Source organism: Prunus persica, chromosome G3 (genome assembly GCF_000346465.2).
Source record: "Prunus persica cultivar Lovell chromosome G3, Prunus_persica_NCBIv2, whole genome shotgun sequence".
NCBI classification, from domain to species: Eukaryota; Viridiplantae; Streptophyta; class Magnoliopsida; order Rosales; family Rosaceae; genus Prunus; species Prunus persica.
The window spans coordinates 305005-323250 of NC_034011.1; the positions used below are offsets into that span (position 1 = coordinate 305005).

At 37.7% G+C, this 18246-nt stretch overlaps 4 protein-coding genes across 5 annotated transcripts; 1 reads left to right on the forward strand and 3 right to left on the reverse strand.

The window, feature by feature from the left end:
• Positions 333-7662, reverse strand: LOC18788030 (coatomer subunit delta). The gene is made up of 12 exons (XM_007221412.2): positions 7469-7662; positions 6560-6596; positions 6112-6151; positions 5320-5543; positions 4474-4716; positions 4200-4377; positions 3586-3890; positions 3131-3329; positions 2892-3045; positions 1732-1794; positions 1545-1641; positions 333-712 (listed from the first exon to the last, which is right to left on the reverse strand). Exons 2-12 carry the CDS (start codon positions 6560-6562, stop codon positions 623-625), a joined length of 1596 nt encoding a protein of 531 aa, XP_007221474.1. The 5' UTR covers positions 6563-6596; positions 7469-7662; the 3' UTR covers positions 333-622.
• LOC18788009 (galactinol synthase 1) lies at positions 9502-11608 on the forward strand. Its single transcript, XM_007221426.2, has 3 exons — positions 9502-10040; positions 10528-10986; positions 11079-11608. The coding sequence occupies exons 1-3, from the start codon at positions 9711-9713 to the stop codon at positions 11337-11339; spliced, it is 1050 nt and encodes a 349-aa protein (XP_007221488.1). The 5' UTR covers positions 9502-9710; the 3' UTR covers positions 11340-11608.
• Positions 11845-13887, reverse strand: LOC18788023 (ADP-ribosylation factor 2). Of its 2 annotated transcripts, none has more exons than XM_007221448.2 (7): positions 13718-13887; positions 13350-13504; positions 13159-13229; positions 12589-12708; positions 12352-12470; positions 12177-12258; positions 11845-12088 (listed from the first exon to the last, which is right to left on the reverse strand). In XM_007221448.2, exons 2-7 carry the CDS (start codon positions 13495-13497, stop codon positions 12083-12085), a joined length of 546 nt encoding a protein of 181 aa, XP_007221510.1. In that variant the 5' UTR covers positions 13498-13504; positions 13718-13887; the 3' UTR covers positions 11845-12082. The 2 variants fall into 2 exon arrangements, with proteins under 2 accessions (XP_007221510.1, XP_007221509.1); XM_007221447.2 differs by having other exon boundaries at positions 13350-13559; positions 13718-13886.
• Positions 14841-18232, reverse strand: LOC18788043 (nitrogen regulatory protein P-II homolog). The gene is made up of 8 exons (XM_007221442.2): positions 17958-18232; positions 17791-17836; positions 17542-17569; positions 16570-16657; positions 16335-16402; positions 16112-16181; positions 15413-15448; positions 14841-15254 (listed from the first exon to the last, which is right to left on the reverse strand). Exons 1-8 carry the CDS (start codon positions 18142-18144, stop codon positions 15187-15189), a joined length of 591 nt encoding a protein of 196 aa, XP_007221504.1. The 5' UTR covers positions 18145-18232; the 3' UTR covers positions 14841-15186.

Sequence of the window (18246 nt, forward strand, 5' to 3'; positions counted from 1 at the left end):
GTGCTTTTATGTTTTGTTTTGCTCGAGGTGTCTAGTGGCGGAACTAGATCTTAAACTTGGGCCGGGCGGAGATGGCTGGGATTGAGACTGGGGTAGCCTATAGTTTGGCCTACAGAAACTGGGGTATTCGAGTCTCCCTCCCAATAGATTAAATTAATGAGATTAAATTAATTTAGACTACTGCTAGTATAAAAATAGAATAAAATCTTTCATCTATCACAATAACGTAGATGATCGATGAATCATGGATAGCCATCAAAACTCTCATTCATGAATTCATCCTTGTGATTCAAATTGAGACTACCGTATGAAAAGACAAAGGTGGATCAATATGCAATTGAAGTATAAAGTCGGGATAAAAACTGATGTACAGAATCAAATGACATGAAGATTTATAGTATCCAAAGTCTGGCGGATACACACATGAAAGACTGTAGATTGTATAAGCATCCTAAGAACATTAGGTTCAAATTTATAAAAATGTAACTCTTGGCATCCTTCATCTCGAATTAAATGGGGAAAAAAAACACCAAAAAGTATAAATTGTTGATTTAGAATTTAATCCGTGTCCAAAAATGTAGCAGAAACTGATAATCTAGTTGCAAACTGACAACACAACCGGTCACACCACTTGGTAATTCTCTGTGATCAACTGCGTTCTTTGAGAGAACTTGGGAGGGTTTCCACCTTGCAGAGGTAAAATGTTCACAACCTGCAAAATAAAGTTGACATTGGCAAATTTTATACAAGTATGAATATGACGCAAATTATGCCAAAACACAAGATGTTCGGGAAAGAATTGAGAAAAAGCTTTGTGGCTAAAAAAACTTCTCAAGTACAATCTACTAACGTAAATGCTACTAGAAAGAAAAGTCAGATGTAAGTTATGGCATAAGATCAGGTTCCAATTTATAAACCGTCAAAACCATTAGAGAATAAGTGGCCTATTCATGATAGTGAAAAGAAATTATATGTGGCAGAAGATCTCTAATCAATCTCAGAAGGAAATTATACGGTGCACAAGTTTGGAAGTCTTTTCTAACCTCAGTCAAGAATCAGACTGGCCATTACATGCACCGAAAATTAAAACATTTTTGCTTATTCACGTATGCTATGGAGTCCTTGAGTGGACTGACCACACACCCAAAGACTTCCACATGAAGTTTGAGAATTAGCCATGTTTCAAGTGGACTACAGATATGCATATTAAACAGGCAGATAATAAAAACTCTGCGTGTTAGTGGCATGTGAAGCAGTGAGTTCTCACCAGTATGATAGAAATTAGAGCAATATAATACTTCCCCAATTCCTGTGGTACCTAATAACATAGTAGGCCAAAAAGCCTAGCGGTATAACATCCGCAATGGAATCAACAAAGTAGTCGCACTTATAGTTATTTGAGTCCATCAAAATGAGTAAAGTACGAGACAATGGACTCAACAGAGTATTTGCGCTTATAGCATGTGTTATTTAAATTCACCAAAATGAGGAAAGTATGATAGCACAAGGATCTTCATCAAGAAATCAAAGTCAAGCAGTTGTACCTTCAGGTCACTGAATGTACTAGTGGCGGAGAAGCGCACAGAAATAGGGAAAAATACAGATGAGTCTGCTGGGGGAACAACAAATTCCATCGATCCACTGCCAAGGATTCCAGAAAGATAACAATCTCATTAATGCTAGCATACAAGGACTATTTAACAACCCAAAAGAATCAGAGCATTTGCAGACCTGCGGTTTGAGTTATCAACAAGAAGTATGGACCACTCCAACGTTGAATTCCTTGAATCATATCTGCAATGCAAATGTTGATATCAAATATAAGAAATATAAATTCCAAAAAAGCAGTGCATGTTTCAATCCTTTTGCTCCAGGAGTAATACCATCACCATCACATGATAGCAGGGACACCAGGCATAGTCCTGGACCTATTTCCCAGCATATTCCCAGGTTTTTTCCATGTTAGTATCCGGTACCAACATCTACACAAAAGGATGACGTATGGGGGTACCTATATCTTACCCTTGTTCATGGGATCACGGGTACTTCCAGCAAGAAATATATAAAAAAGGAAATGAAAAAAGAAAATTTTCCACAAAACTACTTAATGAAAGTAAAGATATCACAAAATTGACAATATGTGAACCCATGTATACTCAAAATTGCAGCCACCAAAAATTCCTAGTTCCAGGCTTGTTATCAGAAAAGTTAAACCACTATAACTAGTAATGATTGTAAAGTTCTACACACTACAGGACTTCCATTGAACTACAGTTTCAAAGCCACACAGGACAGCATTTACAATTTACAATCAGCAGAAAACTTGACTAGAGATCGATGTGACTAAAAATAATTCTTCAAATGCAGATAGAATACACACACACAAATGTATATATATTATATGGTTTTATATACTATATACATATATATAAGCACTGAATTCATTGTTCCTCTTCTTTTTTATGTAAAAAAAATTTGCTTTCCCATAAATATATTTTTAAATCACAATTTTACCATTCTATTGATGCAACTTAAACTCACGGAAGCATCAAAGGTAAAAAAATCAATTTAAAACATCTTTCACGAAATCACCACTTAGAGAATCATGAATTTAAAATAAAAATAAAAAAGCACTGGAAACAGTATCTCACAAATATCATCTTAACTCCACCCTGAATCAGGACCCTAGGATTATGAGCATGTCCATAAAATCACAGCCACACAGTTTAATGTAAGGTACCAATCAGAAAAGAATCCCTCTGTATCCACATTCATGTTCACAGTGGAACATTTGGTACCAGTAAAACAACGACCATATTCAGTGTGTATGGCTGCAATCCAAGATGCCAAAAGCTAGAGTAAATAAGAAAAATAAAGTTGACTTTTCTCACCTCCATTCACCATCAACCTGGCTTACTCGTGGAGCCTCTCGAAGAGCTGGCAGAGGTACTGAGATGACAACATTTCGCAGATCAAACATCTGTGAAGCTTCGTATTCAATGTTGACATAAGTTTCATTCCCAGAAACAGAGGGCCAACAGTTAACTGCAACAGAGATAGATTGATATTTAATGATCAGAGCATACAAGATAAATTGTGCATCAAGATGATGAAAATACTTGGAACCCACTTGTCAGGGGCACCATTGACTCGTCTGTAGTCTGCATTCTCCATTTCAAAAGACCAACACCTCCTGCATCACCAGCTTGACCGGTGGGAAAAGGCCTAGAAGGATCCCTTAGGCCTAGAATATTTTCATTGGAGAACAGTTCTTTGTTCATGTTAGGGTGTGTTTTGAAAAGGATGCCAGGATTTGCACCAGTTTCAATCTGAAAATAAGACAAAACACATTGCAATTACACAAAGCATGACCTACTTCAAAAGACAACATTCAAAATACACAGCTCTAGAAGTCTCCCATCCCATGGAAAGGATAATTATGAAGTTCCTATCTGATTTAGAGCAAGCCTAGTAATCAAATAAGTCAGTTGTAAGATGTGCTACTTAAACGTCATCATGAACACTGAAATGTTAAAACTAAAACTACCACCTCGATTATGCCCATGGTAATATTTCACACAGTACCTGGACTTGGATAAGTGCATCTTCTTGGTTAAGAATTTGCAGAGATAATGTCCCCTGAACATCAAAGTTGCTCATTCCACCATCACGTTTAAGTGTAACATTGAGCTTCTCTTCAACATTCAAAGTGACGGGATCAGTTAGAGGTGGAGCAGCTGATTTAGACTGGCCTGCTTTTGGCTGTACATCTTCAAGAATCACCTCCCCCTCTGCTTTCAGGGACTCTAAAAATTGGTTGGTCCTTTGTGATTTTCCCAGCTGCATACCTAAACCCTTTGGAGGAGCGGTGGCAGATGAAGGTGGACGACCTGACGATAGAAGTGTACATGGTAAAAACAAGTAGACTTAATTATACAATAAAAAATGAATGTGAAAGGCACAAAGGTGGCCGATAGAAATCTTGTACATTATGTGCTTTCAATGTTTTCCTACACATACTATATAAGAACAGCTTAACAAATATAGCATTTTAACTAACATCAGGGAACTACATCATATGGTTTACGCATATCATAATCAAATAAGAATTTTAAATCATGTACCACACACCACCATCACCACAGCTCACTAATATCAGAATGAATCACAGATTCATGCAGACAAATAGAGACACAAACCTTTGGTCTTCGTAGAAAATGAGTCAATATCAGTGCTCAATCCAAAACCAGAACCACCTCCGAAACCACCACTTCCACTACTAGATATGCTCATATCACTAAAGGCACTTTCAATTCTTCCAGATCCCATTGACTGTAAAGACATAAATCCACCCTTTTCAACTCTGCCCCTATCAATCTGCAGAGACACATGACATAGTATTGTTAAACAGGAGGCTTGCAAAGCAAAGCACAAAGCCACTACAGGAGCCATCACAGGGCCCTAAATAATTACCTTGCTTTTGTCAATCTCACTAGCTTTCCGTTTCATAACATCCTTGGTTTCGTTTATCTTGCTCTGCATTACGAGCTTGTGCAACTTCTCTTCATGACTCTCCATCTCACAGTACTGCTTAACCTGTGCAACAGTCACATTTTCCTTGTGCCCAAGAGAGATGACTTCATCAAAAGCAAAAATCAGCTCGAATGCTGTCCTGCATATACCTTCTTCATCTAGGGACAAAGAATATTCAGGTACCTAAAAACGCTTAAGGAATCAACTCAATGGTTAAAAATCCAGAAAAGAAAAGACATGGCTCAAAAATAACTTATGGCCAAACAGAACCATGGTGCGTTATGGCAAGTAAATGGTGCACATTGTTAGACTTGTTACTTCGGTTGCTTGGGCATAACTTGAAGGAACATCCATACATCTACATGCATGCAAAAAAACACAAACACTTGCGTACATATACATAGGATGAGAAGACCAGAAACTGTATACACAAACTTTGCCCTAACTTCCAGCTTTATTTACTTTTCACATTTAAAATCCTTTTTCTTCACCATTTATCATGGTAAGTTGAGAGTACCCGTTTGGAAGAACAGAATGGCCACAAACCATGAACCAAGATGCGTGATGTGAATCGCAGTTCCCAGTGGAGTGGGGGAATAATAAATGAAGGCATGAGCACATAAATCAAATAAATAAATAAGGGATCTACATCGATTCTAATATTTTATCACTATCATAGCAACAAGTCAATTGTTCTGCAAAAAAAACAGCAATGACTGATGGATCCAAATAGTCGAGTCATTAAAACAACATGAAAACAATCATAGGCCAGCGTAAGAAGGATACAAGTTTAGAGAGCAGCCGCAAAGTCTCCAAATCTTCCAATATATTGCTCTGCTTGTTTGTAACAAGTAGCAAGTACAAAGATTCTATCGGCTGGTAAACATAGCGCACATTTTCTGTCTCAACATATGTATGTTGTTTGCCGGTGCCTACCAACTTAGGGAAAGCCGCAAGAAGACCCTCAATTCTTATACGAGACATATCCACAAACTGCCTAGAAACAAGCACTGCAAAATAAAAAATAGAAAATAAATATAGATAAAATTTTAACAACTCTAATGATATGCACCGTTGCAACAAATTAGTTACTAGCACGTCAAATTAAGGCAAAAGAAAGTGATGTTAAAATAGCTCAGCCAAAAGTACAACTATTTCTTTCCTTTTAATAACACCCAGATATGGCATAACAAAACAGAAAATGAAAACCTGGATTATCTTTAATTCCTGTAACATCCCCAAAGCCATCTCATTTCTCTTTCTCTTATTGCAAGAAACTCCGTTGACTAAATTCATCACCAAGATTGTATGAGAGTCTTGTGAATCTCAATGAAATAGATAAACCACTGTAATTGTTTGGTTAAACCTTAGTGCACTAGTGCATGAGACACAGCTCAGACTGCCTTCAAGGGTGTATCAATTTCCTAATTCAATCAAGTGTCATTCTTATTTATTTCACCAATCAACAATTCCTACACTTCCTCATGTGTACTTTATGTAGACAAAGGAAAAGGCAAGAATTATTATTATCAACCAACAGAAACCCACAGAAACATAAGAAAAATGCACAGAACTCACCTTTCCCAGACTTGCTTATAATTGAAGAAGCGAGCACAACCTAAATTACAAAAAGAGGGGAAAATGAGAAGAGATATTCCAAGAAAACAAAAAATTATTAGGGACAACATTCTTAAGTTGTTTATACACATTTAAACCACTCAATAAGGAAAACTCTTCGAAATTTAACTGAAGAGAAACACAATGAATTACATGATTATAAACTCATACAATTACCATAAACTATTCTGGATCCAAGTTGAACTGACTGAGCCTCATAAATTTATACTCGTATATTTATTTTGCTGTGGCATCTTCAATCGAACTTGCATACAGAATAGTTTTCCATGTTGAGTGGTTAAAATGTATGAATAATACTAATATCAATCACCAAAACCAGATAATAATTACTCCACTGAGAACATCACTCAAAAATTAAATGGAAAACTAAGAAAGGTCAGATTGTTACCATCTTGATTCACTTGGAGATTATTGACAGCCACCAACTGAAAGGCAATAAAAAAAAATATTAGAGGAGCACGTTCAAAATGAAAGTCTTGTGAAATGTCACAAAACTAAGAATAAAAATCAGACAACCCAAAGTAATCAGAAAGATGGAGAAGGGCATAACGAAGCATCATGATCTTCCACCATTTTTGCATCACTCAAATCACACGTGAGCTTGATTATAAGAAAAAATAAAAATATCAAATTTGAGCATGTGTGCAAACAGAACTCAGCACAAAGTGAGAGACTAAATGTGTGAACATTCGGAATCCGTGGCTCAACTATATGCATCAAAGGCTCAAATCCACATTTGGTTTGCATGGGATCTTGTCACTCCACCATATAATTCTCTATATACAACCGAATTGGGAGGAGAACTTCATTTTACAATCCCAAGTCAGCAACAATTTTCACATAACAAACTAAATTTTCCCCAAATGCAATTAAACTGCAAGCTAAAATCAGATCCAACAAATTAAAACTTCATTTGAAATGTTATGTTCATGAACTCTAACGAATCTAAAGATATTTCAGATGGCATTACAAAATTGAAGAATTACTGAAATAAAATTCTCACTGAAACTGTATCTCATCAAAACAGGCAACAAGATGAAATCAAACTAAAAGATCTACCTTATAATCACCACAATCTCAAGCGACACCGAACAAAGCTTAAATCACCCAAACGATTGCATCCCGATAAAACCCAATAAAATTGAAGAGATCAAAGACATTTTGAAAACCACAGATCTAGAATGCAAAACGATTTTTCTACTCAACCAAAGCCTAAATACACAACATAACTATCAAACAGAATTCAAAGAAAAAAATAGCAATAAAAAGGTCAAGCTGGTGAGATCTAAGCCCTTACCGTTAGAGAAGAAGAAGACGATGAGGTGGAGGAAGAGGAGAAAGCGAAGAAAATAATTTTATTTTATAAAGAGAAGAGAAGAGTGGGGCGCTTGTAGAGGAGACGAAGCTAATGAAATAGCAGTTTGGATCTGTCTTGCGGAGTGATGTAATACGGCTAACCAGAATGAACACCGTGGCAACAAAACGTTTTTTTTTTGTTTATTGTTTTTTTTACATAGAAGCTAAATTACAGTAAGGAGAATTCAAAATCGGGTACAGAGTAAGAGCACATCCTCTCTAACTAACTTAATTAAGTCCGTATCTGTCAAAATGTTTAAAATACTTTAATAATACATTACACATTTCACATTCATTTATATGCTTTTCAATAATTTAGTGTATCGGATTGAATCTCTCATTCTAAAATCAACAATATTAGATTGAACTACAAATTTACTTATGGTATCCAATTGAATCCAATTTAGTTGGATTTTATGAGAATTATTTCATAGTCCAATATTGTTTTTCTCCATGACTAAAACTGGTTGGATCCTAAACTACAATGGAATCGAATTGAATTCGATGGGTTCGTTTTATTGAAATAGACAATTTGAATTGGTGGATTTCAATTATATGGCAGCACTTTTCTAAAATATTATAAATGAACCCGAGTCCAACAATTAGCAGCAGAGCTTTAATGGAAAAATGGGTAGAAAGTGAGGCCCAAGAACCCTTCTTTGGGTTGAGAAGCTGGCTGAAGCCCAAACAACAAGAACAATGGCCTGGGCCCTTCCGAGGCTATCAACAACAACTAAAAAGAAAGCAAAACGTCGTGCCATTAGACATCTGTCGTCAACTCATCATGCCCCACCCCAACGCCACTACTCACGTCACGGGACGGCGAGTTCTCTGTTTTTACATCTCCAGTCATAATTACTAAATGATAGTTGAGTAGTAATTATGAGATTATGAAATTATGGGTAAATTGTAATTAGCATAAATAGGAGTAAATCAAGGTGGGAAGTGAAGTTGCAAGGGATTAGTAGATTTTGCTAGAATGGATGCTGCTAGTGAACAAAGCATAGGAAAGTTCAAGATGATGGAGGAGGAGAACTCAACGTTGGGGCCCATTTTGACAAGTGGCACAGTCTCGGGCCCACGAATTTGATGCATGCAATGGAACCTTTTAGAATGCCCCACATTTCCTTGTCTCTCTTTTTCCACGAACGGTGTCCTTTCTTTTTCATTTCAGTCTTCGTCTGGTAGTAAGTTGTAGCAAATGACCAGCAACAAATGAAAAGAGAGTCGATGTTTGATTGGTTGTTGACTCCAAGTCAAAATTCATATTCAACCTGTTGAGGACAAAGAAAGAATCATGTCGATTTAAACGGTGCTCAAATGTGTTATTCTCTACCATCTTTTCAATTTCATAGTTATGCCTTTCTTTAAACTATAATGGCATTGGCATGGCACCGACTTATCTAATCTTGACAATTTAGAGGTGTTGGTTTTTAAATCTCGCCACTTTTAGAGGGAGCTTAAATATGCAAATTTGTGACCCTTTTTTCATTCCAATTTTGTATTCAATTGTATTTATTTGTTTTAATAAATACGTACAAGTAAGTGAGATGAGAATTTTCTTAAAAATTAATTCGAATGTCATGGTTTCAACAGTTGAATAAAAAAGCAGTGTCTGCGATGATTTAGATTATTCTTCATAAAAACCTAATTAACCTTTGTTGCTTGTAAATAAAATAGCATCCTACACGTGGCTCTACACCCAACCACATTGGTTTTCAATTTCCAACTCAAAACGAACTGTAGCAGATATGGAAATAGACCTTCCAGCGTCTTCGATGCCATAGTTTTTTTTATAAATAAAAATGTCACGATTAAGTTGAGGTCCTTTCCAGAACTTTCCCGGAGCAGCCTCTGACCGTAGGATGAATTCACAAAGACACGTGTATGGAAAACAGCCCAAGGCCATCCCAGAAGATGTACTGCATTAACCTAAGATTTCGGGCAAATTTAATTTCATTCCAATGCTTATATAAACCCCCTCCCAACCCAACAGCATCATCATCCCTCCAGAGCAGTTTCAAAGCAATCGATCTCTGCCTCTCTCTCGCCATCTCCAGCTAGCTCGCTCGCTCTCTCTCTCTCTCTCTCTCTCTCTCTCTCTCTCTAGCTTTGCAAGAGTCAAGGCCTTCTTCCTCTATCAACCTCGTTCCCTTCTCCCTTGGACACGTCACTACCACACAATGGCTCCTGAACTCGTCCCCACCGGCGTCGCTAAGTCGGGTTTCACTATACCCGCCACCGTGCCGAGCCGGGCATACGTAACCTTTTTGGCCGGCAACGGCGACTACGTGAAAGGCGTCGTCGGATTGGCCAAGGGATTGAGGAAGGTCAAAACGGCCTACCCATTGGTCGTTGCGGTCTTGCCCGACGTCCCTCAAGAGCACCGTCGTATTCTGGAGTCGCAGGGTTGCATAGTCCGAGAGATCGAACCCGTTTGCCCGCCCGAGAACCAGACCCAGTTCGCCATGGCCTATTACGTAATCAACTATTCCAAACTCCGAATTTGGGAGGTACGTTCTTTAGCTTGCTTACGTGGCCATGCCATATAACTATGTGCTCTTTTAGTTACACGTATAATTTGCGCTGCTCTAGTTCTTACACGTGGCAGGTAGGCGACATAAAAAACTTATTTCTTTAAACATTTGGTTGATTCTTTCATTTCTTTTGTGTGTACATAATATTTGGTTGGTTGATTATATCAAACCCACAATTTGTTAGAGTTTAAATTAGAAATAAAACATATAGCCCATGTTATATTTTAATTGGATTGTTACTTAGATTTGTTACCTAGATCTCTTGATCTTTATTTAAGAATTATTCTAAATTAAGCATGTCATTACATATGCGAGTTATGTTAGTTAGGCATTGAACTGCCTCTTGCACCCAACTTCAAATGCCTAATTTAGACTATCGCTTGTATAATAAAACATGTCTTATAATTTGTGTGGATTTGTAAGATGTATATACTAATATTTTTTTTGGGGATGAAATTTGCAGTTTGTGGAGTATAGCAAGATGATATACTTGGACGGGGACATTCAGGTGTACGACAACATAGATCACCTGTTTGATCTGCCAGACGGCCACTTCTACGCAGTGATGGATTGCTTTTGCGAGAAAACATGGAGTCACACGCCGCAGTACAAGATCGGGTACTGCCAGCAGTGCCCGGAGAAGGTGCAGTGGCCCGCATCGGAGCTGGGCCCACCACCCTCACTTTACTTCAACGCCGGCATGTTTGTGTTCGAGCCCGACCTCGAAACCTACCATGACCTCTTGAACACTCTCAAAGTGACTCCGCCCACCCCATTTGCGGAGCAGGACTATCTGAACATGTTCTTCAGGAAAATCTACAAGCCAATTCCTTTGGCTTACAATTTGGTCCTCGCAATGTTGTGGCGACACCCGGAGAATGTGGAGCTTGACAAAGTGAAAGTGGTGCATTATTGTGCAGCAGTAAGTCTTATAATTCAAATATCAATTAAAGGGTTTGATTAATTTCCGAAAATGATTGAACGATTGATTGAATATTAATTGTTGCACTGCAGGGATCAAAGCCGTGGAGGTACACAGGGAAGGAGGAGAACATGGAGAGGGAGGACATAAAGATGTTGGTGAAGAAATGGTGGGACATATACAACGACAAGTCGTTGGATTACAAGAAACCATCGGCACCAGGAGCAAGAGCAGGAACAAGAGCAGCTGTTGTGGGCGGTGCTGAAGGTGAAGGGGTGAACATGCAGCCCTTCATTGAGGCTCTGTCGGAAGCTGGTGTGGTGCAATATGTGACTGCCCCATCAGCCGCTTAAGAAGGGGTAGAGGTGGAGTGAGAGTGAAAATATTTAGATTCCTTCGTTATGTTTCTTTTTCCACGGCTGTTGATGAACTGGATGGAATCAAATGCTTGGTGTCGGGGAAAAGCAGGTTTTGATGTTTTTGCTTTGTTTCATCATCTTTTGTTTCTGGCTGGACCTGCTAGGAGATACGGGTTGATGTGTACTGTTGATATATCTTGTACCATACACATAATAATGTAATGTTTATGAATCGAGTCTGGATTTCTATTTTCAGTTTATCACTTGCCCCCAGCTATCCCGACTTCCTTGTCCACTCTGTCTATTTCCATATTTTGTCATTTTTTTTCTTCAATCGTATTTGGCAGTATCATTTACTGTTTATCTACAAATGGTTCCTCATGAGGAGCATTCTGAGATGAGAGTAAATTGAAAACTACTGAGATTTGAGATTTGAATTTTGAACGAGTGAGAGAATGAGGGCAGGATCATCTTCCATAATCTCCAGCAAAGTAAAGAATAAACAAAGAAATGGCAGCTATTTCATTACACAAACAATCGGGGAAACAATGCTATTGAGTTAATACCGTGAGAAAAATTGACAACTTACGAATTATTCTTATAGACTACAGGTAAAAAAAGGCACTGTTTGCAAAAGAAAACACAAACACGGTAAAATAAGGTACTTAAAACGGTAGCAAATGCAGAGCACCGAGGATCAATGTCCAACTTCGTCACCGCACAAAATTCAACACCATCTATGCCTGCAATTCAACACAAGGAACCCAAAGTCAGGGAAAGGAAACCAATAGCAACAATGGACTTTCTCAAAATGTATGAGTATGTGTCCACCTTGTTTGCAATATTGTTTGAGAGCCAGTCAAGTCCCTCGTACAGTCCTTCACCAGATGTGGCACATGTACTCTGGATATACCTGCAATGGATAATTTACAAGGTTAGTTATCCATAGAGGGAGGTGCATATGTGCGTGTGTATGAGAGAGAAAAATAAACATATTCGGGTTTACCAGTGGCGTTGACGGAGGGAGTGAAGGCCAAGCTTATCAGTAATTTCAGCAGCATTCATGGCATTTGGAAGATCTTGCTTATTTGCAAATACAAGGAGGACAGCCTCCCTCAACTCATCCTGCCAACACAAGAAAAACTTAGCTATTAAAAAAAGGATCCTATATAGCAACAGAGGTGCACAAGATTTCATCCCGCTCTTTAGCACTGAGATAAGAAGTTCGAAAGACTATTAATACCTCATTCAACATCCTGTGCAGCTCATCCCTGGCTTCAACGACACGGTCACGATCATTACTATCAACCACAAAGATAAGTCCTTGTGTGTTTTGGAAGTAATGCCTCCACAAAGGTCGGATCTGAAAAATAAATTAAATGCAATCACAAACAAGATAAAACGAAAAGCCAACAGCTTATAACATTCAACGGATAATGAAAAAGTAGCAATACAACATGTGACTTGTAAGCCACATATTGGGCACTGCCTCTATTCAAATCAGCACCAAACAATCCACGGGCAAAAGTATTTTTACTCAGGCATCACCCAGTATATACATTACACATTCAAATACAGCAAACTATGGAGGACCCATGTTTGTCTCAAGGCTACAAGCAAGTGCATCAAACCAAAAGCAATAGACAGTCCACAAACAAAACCTTGCCCAAAAGGAATAAACCATGTCACCTTCAAGGTTTGTCCTTGATTATACAAAATCAACTAAATCAGGTGCAATAATCAAAATTTACAAAAGGAAGGTAAGATTTTGTTAAAATTTAAAAAAAGAGTAAAAAGAAAACAAAGGCCATACCTTGTCCTGACCCCCAACATCCCAGACGGTAAAGCTGATGTTCTTGTATTCCACAGTCTCCACATTGAATCCTAACCAAATAGAATTAACATAATTGAAAGCAAATTAATAACTAATAATTGGTGAAAAAGAAATAGATCAGGAGCGGAATTCAATGGAGTGGATTAAGGTAGAGATGGGTATGTACGTACCAATGGTGGGAATGGTGGTGACGATCTCGCCGAGCTTGAGCTTGTAGAGAATGGTGGTCTTACCAGCCGCATCGAGACCCACCATCAGAATACGCATCTCTTTCTTGGCAAAGAGCCGACTGAAAAGCTTCGTGAAAGACAGCCCCATTTTTCACCTTCAAATTTTCAAAACCAACCCAAATTATCTATCAATCAGCAATCACAGACGATCTGATAACAACAATGACTAAATCTGGTCAATTTCATAATGATTTAGGGAAAACAAAGAGATCGGATGTCAAAAAGTCAGAAAATTCGAGATCGGATATCAAAAGGCAACTCACGATGCAGATCTGAGAAGAGGAAGAAGGAAGGGTAAAGTAGGTTACCTGAGGAAGAGCGCGACCTTGAAGCAACAAATAGATCTACGCTTCTCTTTCTCTTTCTGTCTGTGTATGTGTGTGTCTAAGAAGAAGAAGAGGAAGAGGAGCTGTCCTTCACACCGATACGCCCGCTACGATTCACACTATCTGTATTTATAGATCAGAGAGAGCGATACAAAAAATAAAATGAATAAGAATACACCTCACCGACCGAATCACATTTATACTTTTTTTTTTTTAATAAAAATTTTATTAAGAACAATACAAAATGCTTTTTAACCAGTTGGTTGTTATCGTTGGTTTGATTCGTTAGCCTCCAAACAACGCTTAGCTTACAACTTCCATGATATATGAACCGGGAACGAGGATATTAATAATTTTGAAATAGGTTATTAATTTTCTGCCTTGGAATTTCATTGCGGATTAGCCAAAATTTTACCGAGTTTCTACTTTTACCATCTATTCCTATCACTTTTGTATTTCCGTTAGTGTGCTTGTTAAGCCATGACATGGTAGGACTTTGGCTATCATTTTCCAAAAACCTAACCTTAGCAGCATGATTGTTCATCTTGTCATTTCTTCCATTTGAATCTTACTTTGTCTAGTTCTATGTCATTCTCGTCTTGGACATGTCTCTATTTCTAGATTGAACTATTTTAGTTTCTACTATCTTACAAATATTCTTGTTATTATTGGATTTATCTTATGAAACGCCATTATGAAAGATAAAACGTCGTTATGATTTCTTCGCTATCCTTCTAACATTTTCGTGCACTTGTCCACACACAGCTTTCCGCTAAGATTAAATGTGACTTTCAACCAAAGAGTTATTCAAACATTCTTCCAAGGCTGAGTTTCTTCTGTGCAGAAACGCATTGCATCATTTCGACCAAAAAAGAACAGAAAAAACAGAAACACATTGCATCATCGGTTGGGCGAATAAGTAAAAGAAGCTTCCATAGAGATAGAGCAGTTCAACTCATGTATGTATTCACTAGGAAGTGGTAACTCATATGATCATAACTTTAAAAAGTAAACTAATTAGAAATTAGGATTTAGACCAGCTAGGCACAATTTAAAATTTCACACGTTAAAATGAGCGTTTGAAATTTCCGGGACTCAAATGAGATGCATTGCAAAATTTTGACAAGAATTGATGAAATTTACCCATTTTTGTTTAACATTCTTCTTCATTGCTACATTCGAGTTTCCCCATAAGCTGACTACTTTAATTTCAAAAATAATGGGGGAAATAACTACCAAATTATTTTCTACCGGTTACCTTCTTAAAAGTGAGAAGCTACATGACTAGTATTACACCTTATTTTTGTCTTATATCATCACATAACACTAGCAAAATAAAAGCACTAGACTTTTAAGATCTAATGGACATGGGAGATTGGACGGGGGTTGATTAGAGTAGAGCTCATAAAGTGGCGTATCTCACTCAGTTGAACCCAAACGGATAATGCAGCTCAAGCAGCAGCAGATGACTGGTCAGACCACCCACCTGTCATCTTCTCTGCCCTCTCTCCACGCTCCCCTGAAAATTACATACACATGAAACTTTAGGCAAATTCTAAAGAGTAATCATCAATTCCAATGGCCATACAAACATCAGCATAAATCATCTTAAACTTAGATCAGTTTTTTTTGTTTTTTGCGAAATAAACTTAGATCAGTTGACAAGTAAAATGTTACCGGTGCGAATTCTTATTACATCTGAGACTGGTACCACTGCACAAGATAGGAAACCTCATTAGAAATTTGACAAAAAATTGAATCTGCATAATATTCAATAGAGAGGCCAAAAATGATAATGTCATGTAACTAGCAGAGTGATTGCAGAATACACAGTACAAAGATTTTTGACAGATGATCAGCCTTGTCCAAACTGCTACATTTCCTAACAAACCGTCTTGAAGTACAATTTCACAACCATTGAACTTTTAGATGACTAGTATCTCAAATTACAGACATGGTAAAATGTAATTTATTGAATCTGATTGCCCCTAATGCTGGAGGGACATGCATTTTTTGAGACCATCTATTGGTAACAAAATAGAAAGACGCAAATCCATTGAAGAAAACTGTATAGTAAAAAAAAAAGTGTCTGAAAACAAAGTCATTTATATAGTTCAGATGTACATCATTTTAAAAATAAAATAATTATTATAAATATGATAAACCATGCCCTGATCATGTTAAAGCAACATATCTTAGAATTTTGATATTCCTCTTCAAGGAACAATAGAACAAGGCCTTAACCGAGGGAGAAAATACAAGGCTGCAAGTACACTACATTTTTTAAAATTTTCTTTGACCTGCTTAGCTGTTTACTGTATCTTTGTAGCTTCAAAATGGACGATTCACAACAAATAAAGACGTTTTCAGTCTTACCAAAAATCTTGCCATCACCAATTTCTCCAGTCTTGGCTGCCTCAATGATCTTGTCTACTACTGCTTCAACCTAAGAAGTAATGACATGCAGGATTGTATCAGTGGTTTTTAACAATGAGCATTTATTTTTTCTCCTCTTCCCTGAGATCAAGATGGCAAATTATGTCACATTTTCAAGAAGAATTCATCGTACAACTAAAATGATCACTCATACGCTTCATACCTGGTCTTTGCTCACTACAATCTCCATTTTAACCTTAGCAACAAAATTGTCTTCAGTAAATTCGGAGCCTTACAAAGCAATGCAAAATAAAAATGAAGACAATTATGAAATGATAATACAAAACAAAAAGTAGGAGGATAAATAAGCAACAGAACGGGTAGGGACAGTTATCAAAACCTCTGGTAGATTTAATTAAAATGAAGGGAAAAAGATCTATGCCAAGGCAAGAACATACCACCATGCCTCTCTGTTGAACCACCTTGAGCACCAAAGCCTCGAACATCAGATACTGTAACCCCACGAATACCAATTTTCAACAGAGCCTTTGTTTTTCACCGAGGAGATGGCAAAGAAAAAAAAAGGTTAGTGCTTATGCTATGTTCTCAAGGAGCTTCAAAAATATTACACATGAAAAGATTGATAACTAGAGAAACACATATATCATCCACTTTCTAACGCCATCACTGTGCATTAGTAGAGAATTGAGAACATGCGTCCAAAAAGGATGGGTAAGACGAGAGGGTACCATTCTTATCCTACTATAGACTATAGCCCTACATTCTAACCCCCCCCCCAAAAAAAAAAAAAAAAAACATCATCCACAGGAAACATCTTAATTCTGCGATTTCTCTTGATCATCTTGCTTCTACGTTCCTTTTGGTACACCAAATGGCATGACTTACTGCACCACATACAACCCACTGGCATGGCAGCATCCTAGGGATGCCTCATGGCTGTAATGGATTGAAAGATGAAGCGGCACAGAAATGCTGAGAATAGCATAAGTTTATTAGAAGACCAATGCTATTGTGCCTTGACTATGAACAAGGTAATGTATACAGAAAGGAGTAGAAAACTTGGTCAGCAAGTTCCTGGTAAAGAATGAGTGATATTGCCATATTGGGGACGATATTTAAGACTTTATCAGGCACAAAAAGAATTTCATCAACACTGCCTACCAATAATCTTCAATTTTAAGACGTTCATCCGGAAATCAATTTGATTGTGTAAAGGATTAAAGCCAATCCTTGAAGGATACGGTGGGTATTGTGCTTGAGATAACTACACAGGGGCAAGCCACAGAGCTATCTATCATCTTGTCAAAAAAAATTTGATACCTAAATTCATATTTTTCCGGATTTCATTATCCTAATGAAAAAAGCAATGCGAACTAAAAATGCAGTAAGCAGTGGTCAATAGTTCTTACCGAAGAAACCTGCGAAACTCGCCATGGCCTATTTCGTCCCATAATCAGAACAAAGATTAAGAAATAATTAGAAATAATCGAAACCCATAAGCTGAAAGGTTGTATACAATTAGGAAAAAGAAAAAAAGATCACAACAGACATGCAGAGCTATAGATAATCAATACAAACAAAAACATGCATGAATGAGACAAGCTGGACCTAAGAACCAACAATGTATAGAAGGAAAGAAGATTGAGTGGTTTCTGCACCTCAGAATCGCTTCCACTTTGTAAAATTTGGAGTCTGGTACATAATCTACGAGCAACCAACAATAGAGACCATGAAAATTCAAAATCCAAGACACCCAAAACAAAATCTGAAATGACATCCAAACCCCATGAATGATTTTGCCAGAAAAGTTCGTAGGAAAACGAACCAGGAGAACTCTGGGCTCTTATCACAGGAAGAACGGACGCATTTCTTGCGTGCTTTAGAGTGACATTGAAGTGAGAGAACCGAAATTCTCTGAGCTTGGTGCGGATCGAGCTCGAATCTATAAGAGGAAGCTCATTGAGGTGGGAACGGAGGGGGTTAAGCAGGCTTGGTTTCGCCATTGCAGCCATGTTTACTGACTACTGAGTCAGTGAGCCTCTCCGTCTCAGTTGTTGTCAGTTGACGTCGTTGTGGTCACTTGGAAAGTTTTAAGCTTTAAAACGACGCGTGGT